This window comes from Schistocerca gregaria, chromosome X (assembly GCF_023897955.1).
Source record: "Schistocerca gregaria isolate iqSchGreg1 chromosome X, iqSchGreg1.2, whole genome shotgun sequence".
Classification (NCBI taxonomy): Eukaryota; Metazoa; Arthropoda; class Insecta; order Orthoptera; family Acrididae; genus Schistocerca; species Schistocerca gregaria.
In genome coordinates this window covers 344,462,512-344,488,333 of record NC_064931.1, presented here as the reverse complement: position 1 = coordinate 344,488,333, position 25,822 = coordinate 344,462,512, and the positions used below count along the sequence as shown (strand labels likewise).

Sequence of the window (25,822 nt, the reverse complement as noted above, 5' to 3'; positions counted from 1 at the left end):
AGTTTGTATTTGTTTTTGAGCAAAGCATAGACACTATCATTATAGTGTGAATTGTACAGTTTGCATGCTTTGATCAGTGATATTCATACATAGATTAGTGCTAACTGAATTTCCATTTCTACAAACAGTTCAGCATTATCTGTAATTTATGGTTATGTAAACTTATTTCTTAGGAACGATAAGGATTCAGCAGTAAAGAGCAATGTTGCCACACCCAGTAATGATAGTACTGAACGACGTAAGGCAAAAAATAAGAAAAAATCAAAGAGCAAGAAAGTCAAAGTTAAGAAACCATCGATTGCACTTCAGTTTCCTCCCAGGCCTGCCACAGACGTAGGTGGCAATGAAGCAGCTCCTAGTGTATCTCACAATGACAGTAAAGCACCACAGAAAGAGGACACTGATTTTGATGTGTATGCAGGAAGGGGAATTACGAAGTTGACACAGGTATGTTTCTTATAAGTTTTAGGATATGTTTACTATTTGTTTTTATAGTTTCATTACCAAAATTTGTTATATACAGCAGTCTGCATCTTTGTGCCTGTTTTATCAATTGAAATTTTATGTATTTGATCTACAGTTGACATTTATGTTTGCCTCATTGTAAATGATGTCATTTCATGATTAAAACTAAATTACATTGCTTCTTAGTTAATTGTTGTACCTGTGTATATTATAGTGGACTAATAGCTATTTCTATTGCATTCATTTGTGGACTGCAGTTTAATTCTGCACATTAGAAGAGAATTATCAGTTGCATAACAATTTTGTCACGATGGAATTAAAATCTGTCGCAATATTAATGTATTTTGTTGTTTGTTGTGACATATAACTCATTTCTCATTGTGAAATTTGCTTTTCAGTTGTAATTACCAATCAGTGGCTAGATGTTAAACTCAACATTGATATCCTACCCCCTCCCCCTCCCACCCCACCCCCTCCCACCCCCTCCCACCCCACCCTCTCTCTCTCCCTCTTCCCCCCACTCCAACATATACCTATTTCCTGTTCCTCCCCCATCGTTGCAGTATGAGGAAGCAGTGCATTATCTTCTTGGTTTCTGTTTCTTACAGGGAAATTCTAGATTTCCAAGAGCCCATTTTAAATGTGGTTACTGTGAATATTTCTGTGATGATTTGGCTACTGTTGATCGACACCTTTGTGAGGAACGTCATAAAAAGCGTGAAGAGGTATAACACTAATTTTAATAGAAATTTAAAACTGATTTCTTGGAAGTTTTTTAAATACTTGCACCACTGTTATTAGTAAGTATGTTATATTATTTCATTTTTGCTTAATGATAGATTGAACAGGACAAAACTGTGGTTAATATTGTAAGAAAATGAATCCCGTGATGTGTGATATGGGCTGTAAAAAGCTTATATTACAACATTAACATTGTAATAAAAACAAGAAACAGAATAAGTAAGAATGGCACTATAACTAACCAAGGAGTTAAACAAGTTTGCAGTCTTTCGCCAGCTTTATTCAATTTTATACGTGAATGAGATGATTAAAAAATGGGACGAGGAAACAGAAAACATGAAAGTAATAAAGTTAGATAAGGACCATTCTATAAAGACATTAATGTATGCCGATGGCCGCACTATAATAACCACTTCAGAAGAAGAAATACAAAGAAATGTTTTTAAATCACACGGAGTTGTTCAAAATTACAGTAGCAAAATATATATAGAAAAGACAAAAGTGAGGAAAGCAGCTGTAATTGAAAACAAAAAAAGCACATAATTGATTGTAACTACATGTGATTGATCATGACAAAAATGTAAAGAATAAAACAATAATATTTCAGGGTGTCTGCGGAACAATAAAAACACATCTAATCAAATGACTGGGAATTCCATAAACTGCTAGTTGTTTCGGTGCTACTTCACAGATATGAGGCTTAGATTACTAACAAGGGAGACATCAGTTGAATGAAATACCTCAGATCAATTGAAGGATGTAAACTAGAAGATAGGTTAAGAAATGAAGATATTAGAAACGAGCTGAAAATATTTTACGCTAACAGAAAAATTCAGCACATATAAGCAGAAATGGAAGGGACATGTAAAACAATACCCTCAAACAGTTTTGCAGTATTTGTCCAAAGGTGTAAGGGGTACAGGTCTGCTCAGGAAATGATAGAGCTAAGAAGCTAAAGCCAGAAAAAGTACCTGGAACCTAATCCATGGGTGTAGATGGTGAAGGTGGGGTGATCTGTTGTCAGCTCAGTGAAATTCATTATTCCAAAAGTTAAAATTATTTATGTCAATGTAATTTCTCATAGTTAGGTGCCCACTTTAAACTACAGGTCCTCTTATAACTGGCTGGTAAACAGTTCTAGGTTGAAAGAAGGCAAGGGGACTAGATCTAGTAAAACACTGTGGTATCGTAACCAACCCTGGAGTTGAAGTCTGCTTCAGTTTTATTTTATTGGGATAATCTAGAATTTTGGGATGCATTAAGCAGTTGTGAGGAGCCTTACCATCAGGCTGATATTCTTTTAATTTTTTTGAAAGTGTTAAAATTGTGCAATTTTTATCCGCTTATCATATCTGAATTTGAAGTGTACTGCTGCCTACAAAGTTCATTCCAGGTTTTCCTTCTACATGTTTACATAAGCTCTTGATACTGTATTCAGTCACCAGCAACTCTAGTTACATAATAAATGTAAATTTAGTGATAAATGCATATTGCAGACATTTTAAACAATACCTCTAGAGAAGATGAGAGCTTTAAGATGTGAAGTGCGGGTGACGGAATAGTGAAATCACGCCAGAGAAAGATTGTGATAAGACTTAAGATATTTGAAGGAAATTTAACAGCAGAAAATTGATTTGGGTTCATGGCAGCAGTTTGTGGTGCGTACTAATTAACATGGAAATGGTGGTTACTAGTAGAAATTCAATCAAGAAAGCATGATCCCGCATACTAGATTGACATGACCTAGATAATCTAGTTAATTACTGCAAGTGATAGCTAGAACTTTTTTGAACACACAAAGAGTGGATCTAAAGTGAAGTGAGAAAAATCACGGGGTACCGATATACACATATACAGATGTTGGTAGTATCATGTACACAAGGTATAAGAGTGCAGTGCATTGGCTGAGCTGTCATTTGTACTCAGTTAATTAACATGAAAAAGTTTACGACGCGATGGTGAACACATTAATGTGTAATGGTATTGGAGCTGGATGCATAGGACATTCCATTTCAGAAAGCATTAGGGAATTTAATATTCAGAGATCTGCTGTGTCAAGAGTGTGTCAAGAATACCAAATTTCAGGAATTACCTTTCACCATAGAAAACACAGTGGCTGTTGACCTTCATTTAATGACCAAGGGCAGCGGTGTTTGCATGCAGCTATCAGTGCTAACAGACAAGCAACACTACATTAAATAACTAGAAAAATCAATGTGAGACATATGACAAATATATCCATTAGGACAGTGCCATGAAATTTGGTGTCAATGGGCTATGGCAGCAGACGAGCAATGCAAGTGTCTTTGCTAACAGCACATCATCACCTGCAGTACCTCTCCTAGGCTTGTGGCTATGTTGGCTCGACTCTAGATAACTGGAAAGCTGTGGCTTGGCCAGATGAGTGTGGATTTCAGTTGGTAAGAGCTGTTGGTAGAGTTCGTGTGGTGCAGACCCCATGTAGACATGCACCTAAGTTATATCAACAAGGCACTTGCAATTATGAGTGGCTGTAGAGGCAGCCTTCCCTCATGAACCATGGACCTTGCCGTTGGTAGGGAGGCTTGCGTGCCTCAGCGATACAGATGGCCGTACCGTAGGTGCAACCACAACGAAGGGGTATCTGTTGAGAGGCCAGACAAACCTGTGGTTCCTGAAGAGGGGCAGCAGCCTTTTCAGTAGTTGCAGGGGCAACAGTCTGGATGATTGACTGATCTGGCCTTGCAACACTAACCAAAGCGGCCTTGCTGTGCTGGTACTGCGAACGGCTGAAAGCAACGGGAAACTACAGCCATAATTTTTCCTGAGGCCATGCAGCTTTACTGCATGATTAAGTGATAATGGCATCCTCTTGGGTAAAATATTCCCGAGGTAAAATTGTCCCCCATTCGGATCTCCCGGTGGGGACTACTCATAAGGACGTCGTTATCAGGAGGGAAAAAAAAAAAAAAAAAAAAACTGGCATTCTACGGATCGGAGCGTGGAATGTCAGATCCCTTAATCGGGCAGGTAAGTTAGAAAATTTAAAAAGGGAAATGAATAGGTTGAAGTTAGATATAGTGGGAATTAGTGAAGTTTGGTGGCAGGAGGAACAAGACTTTTGGTCAGGTGAATACAGAGTTATAAAAACAAAATCAAATAGGGGTAATGCAGGAGTAGGTTTAATAATGAACAAAAAAAATAGGATTACGGGTTAGCTACTACCAACAGCATAGTGAACGCATTATTGTGGCCAAGATAGACATGAAGCCCACACCTACTACAGTAGTAAAAGTTTATATGCCAACTAGCTCTGCAGATGATGAAGAAATTGATGAAATGTATGATGAGATAAAAGAAATTATTCAGATAGTGAAGGGAGACGAAAATTTAATAGTCATGGGTGACTGGAATTCGATAGTACGAAAAGGGAGAGAAGGAAACATAGTGGGTGAATATGGATTGGAGGAGAGAAATGAAAGAGGAAGCCGTCTGGTAGAATTTTGCACAGAGCATAACTTAATTATAGCTAACACTTGGTTCAAGAATCATAAAAGAAGGTTGTATACATGGATGAATCCTGGAGATACTAGTAGGTATCAGATAGATTATACAATGGTAAGACAGAGATTTAGGAACCAGGTTTTAAATTGTAAGACATTTCCGGGGGCAGATTTTGACTGACCACAATCTATTGGTTATGAACTGTAGATTAAAACTGAAGAAACTGCAAAAAGGTGGGAATTTAAGGAGATGGGACCTGGATAAACTGACTAAACCAGAGCTTGGACAGAGTTTCAGGGAGAACATAAGGGAACAATGGACTGGAATGGGGGAAAGAAATACAGTAGAAGAAGAATGGGTAGCTTTGAGGGATGAAGTAGTGACAGCAGCAGAGGATCAAGTAGGTAAAAAGACGAGGGCTAGTAGAAATCCTTTGGTAACAGAAGAAATATTGAATTTAATTGATGAAAGGAGAAAATATAGAAATGCAGTAAATGAAGCAGGCAAAAAGGAATACAAACGTCTCAAAAATGAGGTTGACAGGAAGTGCAAAATGGCTAAGCAGGGATGGCTAGAGGACAAATGTAAGGATGTAGGGGCTTATCTCACTAGGGGTAAGATAGATACTGCCTACAGGAAAATTAAAGAGACCTTTGGAGAAAAGAGAGCCACTTGTATCAATATCAAGAGCTCAGATGGAAACCCGGTTCTAAGCAAAGAAGGGAAGCAGAAAGATGGAAGGAGTATATAGAGGGTCTATACAAGGGCGATGTACTAGAGGACAGTATTATAGAAATGGAAGAGGATTTAGATGAAGATGAAATGGGAGATATGATACTGCGTAAAGAGTTTGACAGAGCACTGAAAGACCTGAGTCGAAATAAGGCCCCAGGAGTAGACAACATTCTATTGGAACTACTGACGGCCTTGAGAGAGCCAGTCCTGACAAAACTCTACCATCTGTTGAGCTAGATGTATGAGACAGGTGAAATACCCTCAGACTTCAAGAAGAATATAATAATTCCAATCCCAAAGAAAGCAGGTGCTGACAGATGTGAAAATTACCGAACTATCAGTTTAATAAGTCACAGCTGCAAAATACTAACGCGAATTCTTTACAGACGAATGGAAAAACTGGTGGAAGCCGACCTCGGCAAAGATCAGTTTGGATTCCGCAGAAATGTTGGAACACGTGAGGCAATACTGACCCTCCGACTTATCTTAGAAAATAGATTAAGGAAAGGCAAAGCTACATTTCTAGCATTTGTAGACATAGAGAAAGCTTTTGACAATGTTGACTGGAATATTCTCTTTCAAATTCTAAAGGTGGCAGGGGTAAAATACAGGGAGCGAAAGGCTATTTACAATTTGTACAGAAACCAGATGGCAGTCATAAGAGTCGAGGGGCATGAAAGGGAAGCAGTGGTTGGGAAGGGAGTGAGACAGGGTTGTAGCCTGTCCCTGATGTTATTTAATCTGTATATTGAGCAAGCAGTAAAGGAAACAAAAGAAAAATTTGGAGTAGGTATTAAAATCCAGGGAGAAGAAATAAAAACTTTGAGGTTCGCCAGTGACATTGTAATTCTGTCAGAGACGGCAAAGGACTTGGAAGAGCAGTTGAACGGAATGGACAGTGTCTTGAAAGGAGGGTATAAGATGAACATCAACAAAAGCAAAATGAGGATAATGGAATGTAGTCGAATTAAGTCGGGTGATGCTGAGGGAATTAGATTAGGAAATGAGACAATTAAGGTAGTAAAGGAGTTTTGCTATTTGGGGAGCAAAATAACTGATGATGGTCGAAGTAGAGAGGATATAAAATGTAGACTGGCAATGGCAAGGAAAGCGTTTCTGAAGAAGAGAAATTTGTTAACATCGAGTATAGATTTAAGTGTCAGGAAGTTGTTTCTGAAAGTATTTGTATGGAGTGTAGCCATGTATGGAAGTGAAACATGCACGATAAATAGTTGGGACAAGAAGGGAATAGAAGCTTTTGAAATGTGGTGCTACAGAAGAATGCTGAAGATTAGATGGGTAGATAACATAACTAATGAGGAGGTATTGAATAGAACTGGGGAGAAGAGGAGTTTGTAGCACAACTTGACCAGAAGAAGGGATCGGTTGGTAGGACATGTTCTGAGGCATCAAGGGATCACAAATTTAGCATTGGAGGGCAGCATGGAGGGTAAAAATCGTAGAGGGAGACCAAGAGATGTGGAAACACTCAGCAGATTCAGAAGGATGTAGGTTGCAGTAAGTACTGGGAGATGAAGAAGCTTGCACAGGATAGAGTAGCATGGAGAGCTGCATCAAACCAGTCTCAGGACTGAAGACAACAACAACACAGAGGCAGCATGGCTCAATATTTCTGTGGGGAACTTCCAATGACTTGTTGAGTCCATGCCATGTCAATTTGCTCAACTATGCTGGGCAAAAGGAGGACCAGTACAATATTAGGTCTCCTCAGCGTAAGCAAACAGTTCTTGTGTCTCCACTGAAGATTACTTTCTTCTCTAATATAAAACGCTTACACCCATCCGTTAAAGCAAAATCTTCTGCTGAATAACATTTGATACTGTGATCCCCCTGCCTGCAGAGCCAGTGGGTCTACATGTTTTGTATTTATGTATGCCACCCCCACACTTATTTATGATTATCATCAGAAAAATCCTGCACTCGTTGGTGAAAAGAACCCTATACTATTGATTCACGTTCTGTACCAATTGTTACCTTGCCAGCCATAGTGTATTTACAGTGCTGTGTGATTTTTACTGTTCTTTTGTAGTGGAAACTTAAGAGACCACACTGATCTTATGAAGATGGTCATGTACTGTATAGGTTGATACAGCTCTCCCATTTACAACAGAAAGACAACACACAGCTTTGTTTCATGCCCCTTGGAGTGTCCAAGATTCATAATTTGTGAGTTGCTATCATCAGCTGGTCTTGTTTGATCATTGACGACCACTACAAGGCAAATCTTCAGTGTTGGGTGTCTGACAGTAGTTATAGAATGTTCTCGCCATATAGTGACAATGTGTACATGGGCAAAGCTTGAAATGGCGTCTAAAGACATGTTGATTGACTGAACAGCCTCTACAAGCGGCATTGTTCTGTTCACGATTGGAGAGAGACTGCACTCTCATGAATTAAATTCTTAATGCAGGTTTAGCTTTACCCTCATAATTCGTAATTGTATGACACATTGCACGACTCTACTTTCTTCATTGCTAGTAGTGTAGAATGTTGCGAAGCTTGAAATAGTTCTCTCAACTTTAAAAATCCGACTGAGATAGTGTAAATGAAGAAATGATGTATCTGTAACTTGTCAAGATCAGAATTTGTCCCTAAACCATTATAAGGTGCATTAATGGGTTACAGTTTTATTTATATAATTTGCAGTTGGAAAGCCATCTTCCCATTAAGAGCTAGATTGAGCTAGTTACCTATTACTTTATGCTTCTGCAAAATGTTAAGTAATTTTCATAATTTTTGGAATTTGGTTCATGCTAGAGTAGTTAAGTGTTAAGACTTAATGTTAAGACTTAACTGCATCATAACACTGTTTTAGTAAATTAAGCAGTGGTGCACATAGTTTCATTTAAATCAAAGTAACAATTGGTAATAGAATTTTAGCCCACTTCTCTCAAACATTTTATCATTTTTTGTCTTTGTGTTTTGTGAATTTTTAATTACCTGATTCACCCAATTTATCATTGATAAAACATTGGGTTTGGTGAGGAAGGGGGATTTAAAAGAAATATGTGTGCAGAAATTAAAGTAATATAATGTGGAAAGTACACTGTGTAAATCAAGTGACATCTTCTCATGTTATTGTTAACTGTGTTGGTAAAGATAAGCATGAACTTTAAAGCTGCAAGCATAATCTGTTCTTGGTGGGGCGGGGAAGCATTCTGATAATTTTACAGTATGTGTGTGTATATCTTATCTTCAAAATTAAATTCAGTAAGAGGTTGTAATGCTGCAGAGTTCCATCTGTTTGTTGATTTTAGGCAGCCTGTTTTATTGAATGCCTTTTGTTGTTGGCAACACCACCAGAAAATATATTAAGGATAATCGACAGATGCCTAACTGATGCCATTGCAGGATTGGGTTTGACGCTGTCTGACTATAAAATTAGGAACAAGTATAAAGATAACTTGAACAAGAAGATAAGTTCTGATTTTCCAGGTATGTGATGGTGCATAAAATATAAGTTGTAAAGAATGTCTGGGTTGCATGGAATACATTTTTCTGTATGGTTGAAAAATATGTTACCCTGTCATCAAATTAGACAGTAACAGAAAATTTGAGAATAATGTATTGGAAAAGACTCCCTCGAGTGTGTGAGATACTTTATGATACACAGACTTCATGCTACAGGGGAGTTTTGGTGTGATTTTAGACTTTGATTTCTGTGCTGATAGGAAATATATTGTAATTGTGCAGCTTTCAGTTGTTCAGTTAAAAAACAATGTGTAGGTTCTGTGACAATTCTTCAAGATAATCTTATGCCATTGAATAGTTTTATAGATTTTTGGTCTGTCAGGTGCCATTGTGGTTGCATTTCATCTCTCATTTGCTCGGACTTCCCATTGCATGAATGTATAGTGACTGTTGAAGGGTCAATAATTTGCAAGCAGTAGCCTATGGTTCCTTTCAGGATTCCTATAACAGAACTCTGACGAGATCACCTGCTGGCACTTCTGCAAACTGAGGTTATGAAATATGCTCAACTAAGTTGGAAGTTAGTGTCTCCCATACAGATCATCCTGGCTTCAAGCAGAATACATACCCAAGAGCAAGGACGTTATCTGTCATTGCACTTTAGTTAGCATCGAATAACTGTCGAGGAGAATATAAACGTCACTAGTGACCAGCTTGGTTATCTTGTGGAATACTGCATATAAACAAGTCGTGTGTCACTTTTATGACTGTTTGTTTCGAATGCAATTAAAAACATTGTAACCATTCCTGTTAGCAATAATTAATCTCTAATTATAAATGCAAAAGTTGAGTGCCGTAAATTTTTCTTGTTCTTGTAGACTGCTCTTTTGCACCAGGGACCTCACGGTATTAGAATGATTGTAAAAGTTATCTTCTGCATTCATCCTGCAGTGTGGGTGTAGGTTACACCCACTGCCAGCAGGTGTATGTTCTCCCTTACAAACCTGGGTAAAACTGATATTTGGTGATTGGTGGAAAATGTCACTGCCAGGGTTACATTTACAAGATATATGTACAGTAGATGAGAGAATAGAAATATCATTGCAGGCAGCTGAAAGCAGGTATTAATTAGATACGAGGATGTGCTGAAAAGTAATGCCTCCAAATTTTTATGTGAAAACTCTTAAAGCTTTTTAAATAAAACAAGCTTTATTAACATTTTACAGAATAGTTCATAGCGTGCATTCTACCTTTCTTCCAAAGGAATCATTGGCCCATTTTTCAGATCCGAAACGATTACTCCATCACGCTATCTGGACATTCTTCATGAATTTGTGGTGGTACAAACTGCCTTAGACGACACTGCGAACACCTCGTGGTTTATGCAAGATGGTGCCCGGCCACATCGCACGGCCGACGTCTTTAATTTCCTGAATGAATATTTCGATTATCGTGTGATTGCTTTGGGCTATCCGAAACATACAGGAGGCGGCGTGGATTGGCCTCCCTATTCGCCAGACATGAACCCCTGTGACTTCTTTCTGTGGGGACACTTGAAAGACCAGGTGTACCACCAGAATGCAGAAACAATTGAACAGCTGAAGCAGTACATCTCATCTGCATGTGAAGCCGTTCCGCCAGACACGTTGTCAAAGGTCTCGGGTAATTTCATTCAGAGACTACGCCATATTATTGCTACGCATGGTGGATATGTGGAAAATATCGTACTATAGAGTTTCCCAGACCGCAGCGCCATCTGTTGTTGACAATTGTAACTACTGTAATTTCGAAAGTTTGTCTGCCTGAAAATGTACTGTTGTCTGAAGCATATTGCAACAAATGGTGTATTTCTATCGCTGCTCGTTTAGTTTGTATTGCCGTTTCAAATATACCGGTCATTTTTGAAACACCCTGTAGGTCAACAAGGCAGACCGGGAAAAGGCTACTTCTAAAACACACGATAGCCTTTATGAGTTATGCTGTTTGGAGTATGTAATGCATTGGCCACAGTTGAGCATATGATACGCACCGTGCTTCAATGCTTTAAGTAGACAACGTGTCTTTTTATCTGGGTGACGTTGTTCTTTGAAGACATTTGGTGTAAGCCAAATAATAACCCTGCTGAAGTTTGTTCAGATTGTAGCCCTCCACCTAAATCTGAAGAAGTATTTGTTGCCCTGGGAATGGTAATGTTGGTGCCCATGCTGATCCCGAAAAAATAAGAGCAGTCACAGATTTTCTGTTTCCTTCACACATGTGAGAAACTGCCTTGGAATTTAGTCCACTGACTGTTTTTGTGTTCTTTCAATTTAACATCATTTTGTGAGGTATGTAATGACTTGTTCGATGTCTGAATAGTTATGGCACATATAATACCATGAAACCTGGCGAAAAGTAAATAAAATTCAAATGCAGTGAACATGTTTGTGGCTAATCAATAAGTATTGATAGGAGCAAGTAGGCATACTTCATTCAACCCAGGTTCTCTTGTGGATCCAGTCCATGAAGCTTTTCATGTCTCACTATACTAATTGTAGTTCCTGATGACATTAGGTTGTTGACCATAGATGTATGTTGAGAAAACTTGCAAACCAGTCTCTGTGTTCGAAGCCAGTGGGCTTATTCGTGATACAGTCCGATCTAGCCACACTGTTAAACCAGCCTTGGAACAATTGTTCTTTAATTTCCTGTCAGTAGCCAAATTATTTGGCAGTTGGTTGCACCTAGTATTGTTAAATTATAGACCACAATAAAATTTCAACACGTTACCCACATAATTCCTGTGTCAAAAGATCTTGGATGGATAGATTCTGGATGGTGTCCAGACTCCTGCAGGCAGTGGTGGGGCAAATAAGGTTGATCAGATACTATATTTCTTATTCCGTCCTAAGTATATAAATAAAGACTATTTATCATGCAACTACATGAGAAATTTTCTCAAAACATATCTTCTGCTGGGAAAGCAAGAGCAGTTGGTATTAATGTGCTCTGACTGAGATGCATAGAAATCTTTCAGACATTTTATGTTGTGCAAGAACCAAGGTTGATTTTAAGGAAGGCATTGTTGCATTGCAGGCAAATGTCCCATGTTGTTGAGAGGTCATTTTCCCACCCAAAAATTCCAGGTTTCACAGGCTCATCTACAATAAACCTAGTTATATAATTCAACAATCAACAGGGAATACTTCAATACTTGGATGAAAAATGGCGGCATATAGTGAGGTACCTGTATAGTGGTTGCCTCTTGACTACACCTCCCCCACACTCACACCCCACCAGTTGGGATTTTTAGGATGTTGTTCATGACAGTACCCCTCCCTCCCTTTTTCCATCATTTATCGAGATAATGTTGGAGGTTATCAGTACCCATAGTGTGGTAGTCCCCTGACCACAAAGGAATCACAATGTTGATGCATGAGCCGTCACCTCCCCATGCATGCCAATGAGTAGGTGCCTGTTCATTAGGGGAAACTGGGTATCATCATGTGATATATTTGCCATTGCAAAACTGCTAGAGTTACCAGCTGGTGAATATGAGTCCCCGGCAGTGTCTTCAGACAGATTGCAATTCAGTGCAGATCATTGTGACCCCTAGGGTCTTTCTGCCCTTGGCAACACTATGGAAGGAAAAGAAACCCTAGTGACATGCAGACAGTTATTTCCCTCAGTTCTTGGTATGCTCCTGAAGATATGGAGGTCCTTTTCTGTACTAAACCAGTGATTTTTGTGGGGAATATTGAAAACGTACTTGGAGAATTTGCTTCCCTTGGCAAATTGCAAAGTTGTTTCATCTTACTTTGGGACAGCAAATCCTACCCAATCCTGGGTGTTGCTGTCTGTTACCACCACATGCCATAAGAATGTCAACACAGTGTAGGGATTAATTTTTCACTTTGACCTATGAATGACTATGTGAACACCTGGAGAGTCAAGGGATCCTCTTCCTACATGGCATTTATCGAAGTTTGCCAGACAACAAAGTAGACACCAGTGTATTCAGCCTTGATTTTTAAGGGGTATTTTCTTCCAGGAAACATCAAAATTGTGTGTTAGAGTTGTGATTTGAAGCCGATGGTGTTTTAAATCCCAGGGTTTGGGCATACATCTATTTGGTAGAAATGATCTGATTTGCGGAGACTGTGACCAGTCAGTTAACAAAAATTCACCAGGTGCACTACTACCTGTCTGTTTCAGTTGTGTGAATGACCACCCTCCTTGAGCCCCAAAGTGTGCTAACCTGCCCATGGAACACAAAATCCAGAAACTGAAGGTCACAGATAGTGTCTCATATTTTGATGTCTGGCAAAAATAAGATTCTTTGAATCAATTCTCAGTTGTACCGAACTTGGTGCCTACTGTGGCCAGGTCATTAGCAGGTTAGAATTTCATTCACCCTGAAAATCCATAGATCAGGGACCTGGGACCAGCCAGTGACTGAAAGGATTGTGGGTTCTTCTTCCATTCCTACACTGACTGTTCATGGGATTGTAAGAATCATGACTGCCAGAAGTTGTGAAAGGCAAAGATAAGAAATTTTGGAAGAAGGTTATTCTGTTGATTCCCCCACCATTACTGTCCCACTGTGGTCTGATATTCATTGATGTTCCACACCTGCCAGTGACAGTGATCCTTGCATGTGATCTGTCCTCCTGGCCCCTCCACACATAACCAGCACACCCTCAATGTACCAAAACTACAACAACTGATTTTTTGTTCTGCGATCTGTGTTGCTTTCAAAGAAAGACACTACCGTGATGCTTATTCTTCAACTCTTTGGGGTTACTGTGCATTTAATTGGAACCATACTTGCTCCAAGATAGCATCTATACATTGGTTTGCAGGGATATTGTTAGTGAGTGGACTCATCCTAATGCCAGGTTGGAAGTAGTAGCAGTGCGAGTGCAAATGCCCCCAGTGATTGCCACTTGTGATATTTGTTTACCTCCAGCAGGGTATTTACTTACTTGGTATGACTATCTTAATCCAACAACTCTGAATACCTTTCCTCCTACTTTTGGGATGTAGTGCTAATCACACCATGTGAGGAAGTACCAGTTCATCTAATAGGGGCCTCCTGATCAACCAGCTTGTTTCCAAATTTGATCTCTATCCCTTCACTGGTGTTACTCCTATAAACTTCATTTCCACTCATGATACCTTTTTGGCTATCGACTTCAAAATCCCTTGCTGAATCTTGTGCCTTCACTACAATAGTTGTTACATGACAATCTTTGCCACAGTGACCACTTTTCAGTGATTGTGTAACTTTCTTATGTAGGGTCCCTGAATCATGGGATCATTTGTCCCTTTCCACTGCAGTTTCCGGGAAGAACGATCCACAGGTGACCATCTAGTTAGGTGGGGAAAAGCAATCTGACAATGTTTTACTAATCTCCAATAATAAAGTATTGCTGCATGAGAAAGGTTAATCCTTCCTGCTTCATTTCTCACACCTCTTTGGATGTGGATCGCACTACACTCCTCTATATTTACAATGCTGTGGTCCAATTCCAATTCGAATATGGCTGTTCAGGGATATGGCTCATTGGCTCCTTCAGCTTTGAAATTATTGGACTGAGTTCATCATCATCATGGAATAATACAGGCCACTGGTACCTTCAGGACTAGTTCCATTTGTGGTCTCCTTGCTGAAGTGGGGATCTTATCCCTTCAGTTCCCACAGTACCAACTCTTCCTCACTTCTGCAGTCACCATCTGACAAATTCCTATCATCCAATTTTGCATTTAAGGGGCATAGACCTCTGACATGTGGGATTATCCGTCATGACCCTCTCCAGGGACCTACGCCTAAACTGCCCCCCCCCCCCCCGCCCCCTGCCCAATTATACTCAGAATAAGAATTAGGATCAATCTGTTTCAAGGTCCTAAAGTTTGTTCCCACTATAGCTGTTCAGCAACTGTTCATCTCAGTTCTTCGGGAGTATCAGGATGCTATCATCATTTATGCTGACTGGTCTAAAGTCTTAGATTGTTTGGCTAGAGAAGTTAGTACTTGCTCTACATTTGCTGTGATGACTCCTGTGGATTTTCAGATGGAAATAAGACTTCTCCTCACTTGGAGATACATCAATATCTGGTTGCCTACTGCCGCCACTAATAAATTCCATACCAAAGCAGCGACTAATGCTGCATGGGACTCCTCTTTTCCTCCCTGAAGGAATCCACCATCTCATGTCCCCTCCACAATGATCATACTACATTAACCCCATAGTTTTATATTGTGTAATGAACCACACCCAAATTGTGGCTGTGGAGCCTTTTGGACAGTAGCTCACATACTGGTGGAATGCTCCCTCCTCCTGCCTCACTGTGCTTAGCATGGTCCTCCAAATTCTTTGCCCCTGATTTTGGTGAACAACTCATGGCCAATTGAAAATGTTCTCTGTTAAGGGGTCAAGGCAGGGTTGTTTTGGGTTGGATCTGGAGGTCCCTCAACAGTACTTCCTTTGCCAGCTGCAGAGAATTGGCTTGCCAGGGAGACTGTCAGGAGGGATGCTCTGGGGAAAAAAGGCACCAGAATCCGATACGTGGACAGCCCTGTCTCACTAGCTCATAATGGCCTCTAACAGAGAATGGAGTGTCACAGTCACAAGCAGTAAAATACAGGCTATAAGTGTGTCTTTGACCATCTTGCAGTGATTCCATAGTCCTCTGCCACCTCCATGTTGAACACACAAAGTTGATCTACCCTCAGGGGGCTTGCGTTCATTTCTGGACATGGGCTTGGTGATGCTAAGGCTCCTGACCTGAGGCGTGATAAGTGCTGCCAGTCCTCTGTTATTACTGTAAGCTCTGGGCAAGCTTCAGCGACCACCTTGTTACGGCAGCGGAACAGTGTGTGTAACTGAGAATGGGTATCTTGGCTTGACCACCTGGGTTGTGAGGATGGTTAAAACCTGTATAATACACCTCAATCTTAAGGTGCGCTGTGCACCAGAAAGACGCATGACTGTTGCGATGGAACAGTCATTAGCAGGAAACCTGTGGGGAACCTGCTGCACCTGAATTGCATAAGGCTTACCTAGGCATGCGGGGTCCTGTCTAGGTGGACTATTATTACCTCAGCTGCTCGTGGGACCAAGATGGGGCCCTCAAAATTCTCACCTCCTATGCCCAGCAGATATGGTGGGCGACTGGTAGGTACCAACACCCAATCAAACAAGAGGGCTCTTGTAGCCAGCACTCCTAACATGGGGTCTTTTTAGTGTACTTATGGTAACAGTAAAAGAACACATGCTGCTAGTCAGAATGTTTTTGTAATAGTTCAGACGAAAGAGGGCAGCTTTGACAAAATTTGTCCTTTAACGTAGAAAGGGTTTAGAGAGGGGATTGGTGGAAATATAAAATCTCTCAAGTGATAACACAATGGTACATTGTCGATAGAAACTTTTAATTCCCAACAAGTTTAGAACCTCTAGAGAGCCCAATGCCTCAAGGAATTTGCCATCGAAACTGAGCCACACACCATCTTGAATTGTAGCAAAAGTGTTATGACATGCAGGGATATCGGACTTGAAAGATGAGTGGGCTCAACAGTGGGCAAAACAACATGAAGAAGGTGGATGGGGATCTTGTAAAATCCGACTGCTTCATCCTGATGTTCAGTAGCATGAAACTTCCTGAGCACGTTAAAGCAAGAAAGTTTCCTTTCCCTTAGCGTGTGGCGTTGTGTCTCCAACCCATTGCACTGTTTCAAATGCCAGCACTTGGGTCACGCTACTCTCGGGTGTCACGGAGAAGTCATTTGTGGCAAATGTGGTAAGACTGCCAACGATGGAGTCACTTGTTCATCTCCTATGGAGTGTGTGAATTGCTCTTGGGCTCGCCCATCCAAAAATTGTCTGGTCCACTGTCCAGCACTGCCACTACCACAGCTGCAGTTGTGCCTCCGAAGCCTACCAAGGGCACAAAATCAAAGGCAAAGCATCTGCCACCGATGGAGACGGACAGTAAACAGTCCGATGGTGTTGACACCGTCCACTCTGCCGTCTCTCATGCTTCTTCTGTAGAGACTGTGTTGGACTGGGGCAATCATCTCGCGTTCACCAGCAGAAAGAAAGGATAAAAGTGCAACCCCTGCGACAGATAGCTCCCATATTATGGAACATTAAAGGGTTCAGGACATGTGAAGGAGCTGAAACTTCTGACACAGGCACTCCCACTGTGTCGTGTGTACATTTAAAGCCACTGATACTCCTGTTCAACAGGGCTATTCCTCTACTGAAAGACTGTGGACAGAGCCAAGGGAGGGGTTGCTATGTTTGTCAATAACATGCACCACTCCTCTGCTCTCTCCTTCGTTACTGACCCACACGCAGAAGCTGTTGCAGGTCATGTGGCTCAGAAGATCACTATCTACTCCCTGTACGTACCTCTACAGGATTGAACAACTCCCTGCCCATTTCTCCTACTGCTGGGTGATTTCAATGCCTGTAATATATTATGGGGCTTCAGGGGTCAAGTATTGGAGAACCTCACGATGTGTCATGAGCTGTGCATCGTCAGTAGAGGCAGTCATCCTCATTTCTTGGCTGCTAGTGGATCATCCTCAGCCATCAACCTCTCTTTCTGCTCTCGTGCCCTTGCAGGTTATGCTTAAAAGGAAACAACTGATAACTTTCATTCCAGTGACCTCTTCCCACTGTGGACCCACCTACTGGATGGAGCATCTCCTGAACAGAAGCCACCAAAATGGGTGCTCAGCAGGGCTAACTGGATGCTGTTCAGCCATCTGGCTGTGTTTGAGCACTGCGACAGTGTCCAGGAATGGGTGGATCACATTACGTGAGTGATGCATATATCCATCCCAAAATCCTCAGGTCATGTTAGGAGGCAACCTTTACCTTGGTGGACCCGTGAGTGCCGCTCAGTAATCCCAGAAATCCCAGAGAGGTTTGTGGCTCATTAACAGTCTCCTTTGCCAACTACAGACAACTTCATAGCCTTTTGGGTTGCAAGAGCCAAGGCTTGACACATGATTGAGGAGAACATTCCTGGACTCTGTCAACCCTCCCACTTGGTCTGCAAAAGTATGCGAAGCCATCAGGAGGATTCCCAGTAAACACAGTTGTTTACCAATAGCAGCAGCACTGAAGCAGGGGTGTCTCCAAACAGTATCCAGAGACATTGCTCATATGATGACAGAGCATTTTGCAAAGACTCCTGCCAGTGCCAGCCAGGATCAGGCACTTCGCTGCTATCATTCGACTGTAGTGGGGGGGCAAGGCGGACTTCAAATCCAACAATTCTGAATCGTACAACTCCCCTTTCTCCATGTGGGAGCTGGAATCAGCACTGTCTGAGACTCGTGGTATTTCACCCAGTCATGACCAAATCCAGTACTGCATGCTTCGACATTTGCCAACAGTGTCAAAGGAAATCATCCTCAAATTTTTGTAGTTTGATATGACAGACAGGTCATTTTCACTCTTGGAAAGAGGCAATTTTGATTCCTCTCCTCAAACCAGGAAAGAACCCCACACGTCACAGTAGTTACCAGAGTACTGCCTTAATGAGCTGTGATCGGAAAGACACTGCATCAAATGGTTAACCATTGTCTGGCGTGGTTGTTAGAGACTAGGCAACTCCTTTGCCACTCTCAGTGTGGATTCTGGAGATTTCGCTCCACCGCCGATAACATGACCCTGCTAGAGCCATCTATTCAGCAGGCTTTCCTTTGTAAACATCACTCTCTCTGTATGTTCTTTGTCATCAGTAAGGTGTAAGGTACTACTTGGAGACATAGTAGTCTAGAGCAACTTCATCGATTGGGCTTTTGTAGTCACCTCCCAATCTTCATACATTCTTTTCTGTCAAAGCAGTTTTTTAGATCCTATAATGTTGACTTACTGTCAGATTGTAATGAGCAGGAGAATTGTGTACCTCAGGGCAATGTTTTAAGTGTCACACTCTTTGCCATAACCATAAACAGTATTGTGTGTACAGTGAGGAGTCCTGTAAAATGCTCCTTATTTGTGAACGATTTTACTGTTTTCTGTTCCTGCTCCAGTGTTAAGACAGTGACTCATCAGTTGCAGTTTATGGTGTACAGATTAGAGAAGTGGGCTGCAAAGATGGCTTTTCAGTTTTCCTCACGTAAAACTGTGTGTGTTCATTTTCATTCTTCTCATCATATTTTTCATTTGTCTGTCCTGCATATGAGGGACACTGTTCTACGTTTAAAGACTCTTTGAGTTTTCTGGGCCTCATTTTTTACTCCAAATTGCCATGGTTGTCACACCTGAGAGATCTGATAGCCAGGACCCTGAAGGAACTGAATATCATAAAGTGTTTTAGCCACAGGTCTTCCGAAGCGGACATGGTGAATTTGCTCCAGCTTTTCTTCATGCGTTTGCGGCTAGACTACCGGCACACAGTGTATGGATTAGCACGAGGCCGCCTTATCTGAAGATCATTGATGCTGTCCACCATGAGGGGATAGGCTGGCTGTGGGTGCTTCTAGGGTCATCCCATATCCAGTCTCTGTGCTGAGGCTGGTGAACTGCCACTTACAATCTAACAGCAACTTCTCATGGTGCGTCAGGCACGTAAGTTCGTCGCAGATCCAAATTCACCTCCAAACCACATTGTTGCTCATCTGACTTGAGACTGCCTTTACTCCAGTCATCCATAAGCAACAAAGTCTGTTTGGGATCTGTGTGTGGTGTGTGCTGGAGTTACTTGGTGTGGAGCAAGTACAACCCGAAATCCAGGGTTTTAACCATGTGCCACCCTGGTTACTGCAGAGGTCCAGAGTAATTTTAGGTTTAGTTCAGTACAGAGTGCACTCCTGCATGTGCTATTAATGCATTATTTAAGGACATTTTAACTGAACACTAAGACTCTACAACTGTCTTTATGGATGGATTGAAATGGGGGAGGGGGGGCTCAGTTGGTTGCTCTGTTGTTTTCCCAGATTGTGTCCTCAAGGTTCAACTGTCTCAAGACTTCACTGTCTTTGAAATGGAATTATATGCAATCTCACGGGCACTGGAGCTGAGGAATATGATTAGACTACTAAATTCCTTCCAATTTTAAACATGGCTGACAGCAGCAACCGCAAATCCGGCTGATTGGCTGTAAACTTTATATATTGAAAATACTAAATTCCTTGTTTGTTTAAATTCTCTGAGCGCCCTTCTCTCTGTACAATGCTTGTTCCCAGCAGATAAAGTCATTCAGAATAGCCAGAGAAGAAAGTAAGAGGCTGGAAGTGGCAAATAATAGGCTCTGTCTAGTAAAGCCCACAATGCGGCTGTGGTGTACCTCCTTCCAGCCACACAGACAGGCCAAGGTCCTCCTCACCCGTCTTCACATAGACCACAGCTCTATGATGCATGGCTTCTTACTCCAGTGAGAGGACACTACTATGTTTGGTGCTTCTGGTGTAGAGATGACTGTGTGCCACATTTTATTAGACTATGTTTTATTTTCAGACCAGTGGGTAGCAGCAGATTTTTCCTATTTTAAGTGACTTTCCAACAAATGTGGTTAGAGTTTAAGTTTTGTGAATTGTCCAACATTTTTCCCAAGATTTTAAGTAGGTGGTTTTAATGTGTTTACAGGGTGACTGGCTCACCCATATATTTTGTAAGTGGCCAGCTGGTCACATTTGCCTGTGCCATTGCTGTAGCCCCTTTGTTGTTTTACTTCTGTTTTAATCCAGGATATAACACCCTTCATCCTTTCTCCCTTGTTTTAAAACGTGTGAGATAGTGTGATTGTGTGGCTCAACACAAGTGAGTTGGGATTGAGTGCATGAATGAACCCCGTCTCAACTCAGTTTTAATATTACCCTGAACCTTAATTTCTCTTAACATGTGTTTTAGTGCCCTCCTTTTACAAAGCCAATTTTTTGACCCTATTGACCTGCTACAGTGGGCAGGGGAAGCCTGGTTGCGTAGAGGTGCACCTTCCATTGCATGACAAGCTGCAGTGAGCTTCAAATCGCTCCTGGTTGACATCTGCAGTACTCTGTCATATTATCTCTCACCTCTGTGACTTTCTGAATAATTTATTCTTAACACTTTTTATGCTTGCCGTATGTAAGTTTTCTTTTATGCTTTTTTGTGGTTTAAAATTGAATGTCTTTTTAGCATGTTTCTAAAATACTCAGTATGGGGGACCAATTATGACTGTAGTTTGCATTTTTACTAATCGATTTTAAATGCCATAGTTGTGTGTATTTTAATAGTGGCTTTTACCATTGATTGATGGAATCTAATAAATTATAGTGAACTTATTTTGTGAGAACATGCATCTCTCCCCCCACCCCAACCACCCGCCCTGCGATATCTACACGCTGGCATCCAGTAAGGATGTTGTTGAGAGCCCAAAAATCTCTTGTTGTCATATTAATAATAGTTTGGACCCATGATGCTTTATAATCTCATCCAATCCTTTATCTGAAATGTCCTGGTTTAGACATTGACTGATAGGTCAATTTGTGTTGGTTAATCTACTCAGATTAGAGGTTACAAGTTTCTCTTTAGTCTTAGAGGAGAGATTCTATGGTTTTTTTTTTAAAGTCAACAAAGTCGGCACATGAAGTATACTGGATTTTCATGGCAGTGGCATGATGGAGCCAAGCTTGGGGAATACAAGGAAAGAAATGCATGATTTGAAGTTAAGTGTAATCAGTCTTGGGTAACAGGGAATGCTTCTGAAATGTATATCTGTCTGAGTGGTGTCTTGTTTTGTCAGATATATCCCACAGAACAGACATCATTTGTGATGATGCGGCTGATAAGTACGCGAAAAGATGAAATGTAGGAAAGGGAAAGAGAAGGAAAAGTAAAGTTTGGGTGGAAGATGGTGATGGTTAACTGCACAGGACCTTGTGGTAATGCAACCAGAATTTAATGAAATCCGATGTTTGTATACATAAAAAATGGCATACCACTTTTAAAGAAACGACATGTCTGGTTTTGTAAAGTATTGGAAACTGCAACACTGGGCACAATAATAAATATTAGCAGTCTGATCAATTTACTGCCTGTGTGAAGGAGCGTGGGTGATAAATGACAATCCATAAGAGCCACATCACCATGAGTGATGGCTGTTGTGTCTGACAGATCACACACCACTCGGATAGAAACACATTTCAGAAAAAAGTGGGTAATGGTTCCCCGATGTTTATTTTAGTACAGATGCCAGATATCATTAGAACTTCTATGGGAATAAAGACTTGCGAGTAGGGAGTTCAGTGGATGAAGGACGTTGCATTGTAGCATGCAATAAGTTGAAAATTTGAGTCAGTCAGGGTCTGTTTCTGGATGGCCAAAGCAGTTAAGGTAGCTGCTCATAAGAAGTAGTAAATCCAGGTTTGAGTCCTGGACTGACACATATTTTCAACCTCATCAATTGCATTACCACAATGCCCTGTGTGGCTAGCCGTCGTGATTTCACCTTGCTTCATTTCATGTTTACATGAAGTAATTCTGAGAGATGCGTAGTTATACCTTACGAAACAGTTCTTGAAAGTGTGAAGCCACTGTGGTAATTAATCTTCACATTGATAGAACGTCTGTTTGCATGTATATTTTAATGTTAAAGTTTAAATGAAACGTGCAGTTTTGATACCTCACTTCATTTGCAAAATTGGGAATATGATTGTGGCCCACTAATCTTCCAACATGTTACTCAGCAAAAGAATTCACTCTTGTGAGCTGTCATTTATCACCCACCATGTATTGGTAGCTTATTGTAGTATTGTAACCCTCTGCTGCTGCTGTTGCTGTTGCTGCTGTTGTGTAGAAGTATTTTGTGATGCATTTATTACTTTTTCTTAGATCTGTTGCTAAGAGATTGACTGATGGTTATTGATAATGTGTTTATTCCAGGATGTTATTTTGAACTGTATGGGTCTTCTCTGACAAGATTTGGCTTTAAGAATTCCAATATAAACTTCAGTTTCAATGTACCACCAAAAGTCAATGGTCCAACAGCATTACTCAACCTAAAATCATGGCTTGAGAAACAGGAAGAGATAAGGTGAGGAAATTTATGGCAAAACTTGACGACGTATGATTGATTGACACGTGTAATACAATTTTTTTTAATATAACTTGACTCTGGTGTTGCAGATGGTATAAGATTTTTCCATATTCTGTTGTTAAATTTTTTTTACAACCTCTATGTTTGCATGTGTTAGAAATGCCACCATAAAGTGTACAGAGCAAAGTATATTATGTACCAGGGTAAACATCCTCCTCTTCTGCCCCGCTCTCCCACTCCCCACACATACCTTGAAAAAATCACAAAAACATTTTTTGGAATACTTTACCTCAATGGTTTAGGTTTTTGAACAAGGAATTCATGCCGCATAGAGCTCCTGTGTGGTATTCTAAAGTCCACGGAACAGTGTGCTTCTGTGCCATGTACCATAATTACTAGAAGTACTGTCAGTGTGCTCATAAAGTGGGCTGGTCTATATTAGAAACAGTAAGAATAGTACCCGAAGAATTTGATATTGTTTATGCTGCTGAAACTGGTATGGTTTGTGACAACCTAGTTTGAGATCGTTGAATACAGAAACATTTCCATTGCTGTTTAATCTGTTTCATTGTTGCCAAGTAACAGGGCCCCATGAAATTTTTTAGTGACATTCCTAGAGATGTTGTTTCTCTCTCTCTCTCTCTCTCTCTCTCTCTCTCTCTCTCTCTCTCTGTGTGTGTGTGTGTGTGTGTGTGTGTGTGTGTGTGTGTGTGTGTGTGTGTTTACATTCAAAGTGCAGCATTATTAGTGCCACTTGTGCTTCTGAGGAAGTTTTGCTATTCTTAAACTGTTTCATATCTTAGAGGGAAGAAGCAACATGTCTCTTTTTTGCAATCTGATTTGCATAGTATCTGGTGCAGCAATTGCTTCTTATTTTACAGGCTGAAAGGTAATATTTTTCAAAATTTTGGTTGCGTAAGACTTCGGGCAATAACTTAGAATCGGATTCCTGTAGAAATCAGGAAGTAGCAGTTGTTCAGTTGAAATTATTTTAACACAACAACAAAAGAAAGCCATAAAGTTTTCCATGCTGCACTCTCCCTCTCCAAGCTATGGCTGTCTTTTGCTGTTTACATGAACATCTACTCCAGTCTATCAACTTAGGAGTCTCCAGTTAAGTCTATATAAACTGTTTAACATTGTAATTGCTTAGCAAACTTTCTTTCAAAAATTCTACAATAGTATATTAGTTCTTTTTATATAGATGTAGCTTTTTGCTTTCAGTGATTTCCAAATGATCTTCTCGTGAGCATAGCTCATTTCTTGGTACTGTCCTGTCATTGCCACGTGTTATTTCATTCTTTTTATCCGTGAATCTCCTTTTGTTTTCAAGAAAAATACCGGTCAGTGTGCTTCCAGACCCTCAGTTGTGTGTGTGTGTGTGTGTGTGTGTGTGTGTGTGTGTGTGTGTGTGTGTGTGTGTGTGTGTGTGTCGGCGCGCGCGCATGAGTGCGTGTGCGCCTTAGTCCCATTTCAACGTTGGGTCAGCCATGTTACTATGTATTTGGCAATGTTAATGTCGGGGAATGGCCAGATGCCCTTTCTGTCGCCACCCCGTATCTCCCGGGACGGAATTAGTGTACCCCAGCTGACTGCGTCTAGTGTAAGCCATGAAATAGTGTGAATGTTTTTCAGATGTCTGCGAGTCGTATAACTGAGGCGGGACATGGGGACTAGTCCAGTATTTTCCCAGTGGGATGTGGAAAACCACCTAAAAACCACACCCAGGCTGGCCGGCACTCCGGCTTTCATTGTCAGTCTGCCAGGCAGACTCGATCCCAGGCCAGCGTGCTTACTCGAATCCAGGAAGCAGTGCATTAGTGCTCTTGGCTAACCTGGCAGGCACTTCTACTAGTACCTATGTCTTTCATATATGGGGTTTGGAGGAAAAATTTCCTGTATGCCTCTAAGGGCCCAGGTTTCTTTAAGGTACCATCATGGTTATTGTGCCGTATGTATGTTGGCAATAGTAAGATTTCTTGACTCCCCTCATAATATGGATTCTTGGAATTTTTGAGTGCACTAATCTCTCAATGAAAATTGAGAGAAATCATCTAATGATGCATGCCATCTTTGTTTCAGTGTCTGCCATTGGGATTTATTGAACATACTGTGACATTCCCACTCTGATGTTACAAAAGTATGTGAACCGAGCAACACTTCCTTGAACCTTATCTCTCCCTTCTGGTAAGCCTGTTTGGTAAGGATCCCAGACAGAGAAACAATTCAGAAGAATGGGTGGCATGAGTATTGTAAGCAGCATTGTAACTGAGCTGCATTTTTTAAGAATTCTTCTTATGATTCTTAGCTTGGCATCTACTTTCCCAGCAACTAGTTGTATGCAGTCATGCCACTTTGAATTGCTGCAGTTAACACCTAGACAATAAACCTTTGTGATTGGCTCGTGATGATGCCTTTCCTGTAGTCAAACAATATAGGATTCTTTCATCTATTAGTGCTTATTTACATTACATTTGCTTATATTGAGTCAGTTGCGAATCTTTGCACCAGGCATTGATAATTTCACTTCTTTCTGAATTCCTCAAGTTTTCTGTGGTGACCTCTACCTGTACATAATAGTCTTCATTGTATTTTCTTAAAAATTCGAAGTAAGATTCTGTTGTGTTGTTGTTAATGCTCAAGGCATCAGTGTCTGCTGTTTTATGTTGGTTTTTAGTTTCTTATTAAGAATTTTTCAGATAGTGTGTAGCAGTACTTCAGTTGTTGTAGATTTTGTAATATTAGTTGTACAGAAAGCAATATATATTTGGGATCATCTCTTATCTTGAACTTTAGTCCGTGTAAAATTTATATCTTTAAAATATTGATTCAGTTCTTCAGTACCAGAGCTAGGAATTCTAGAGGGCTGTTAGTGCCCACAATAGTTCTGTCCAATACATTTCAGCTATGGTCTTAAAATGATGTAGTAGATATTGTTTGTTATATTTCA

The 25,822-nt window shown here is 40.7% G+C and overlaps 1 protein-coding gene across 2 annotated transcripts in view; it reads left to right on the top strand.

Moving 5' to 3' along the window:
- LOC126297793 (terminal uridylyltransferase 7-like) overlaps positions 1-25,822 on the top strand; it is a 181,570-nt gene that overhangs the window by 85,766 nt on the left and 69,982 nt on the right. For both annotated transcript variants that reach the window (XM_049988998.1, XM_049988999.1), the window contains exons 3-6: positions 174-447; positions 1,074-1,190; positions 8,703-8,880; positions 22,719-22,869. In XM_049988998.1, the coding sequence (XP_049844955.1) occupies positions 174-447; positions 1,074-1,190; positions 8,703-8,880; positions 22,719-22,869 (720 nt within the window). The remainder of the gene's footprint in view (positions 1-173; positions 448-1,073; positions 1,191-8,702; positions 8,881-22,718; positions 22,870-25,822) is intronic.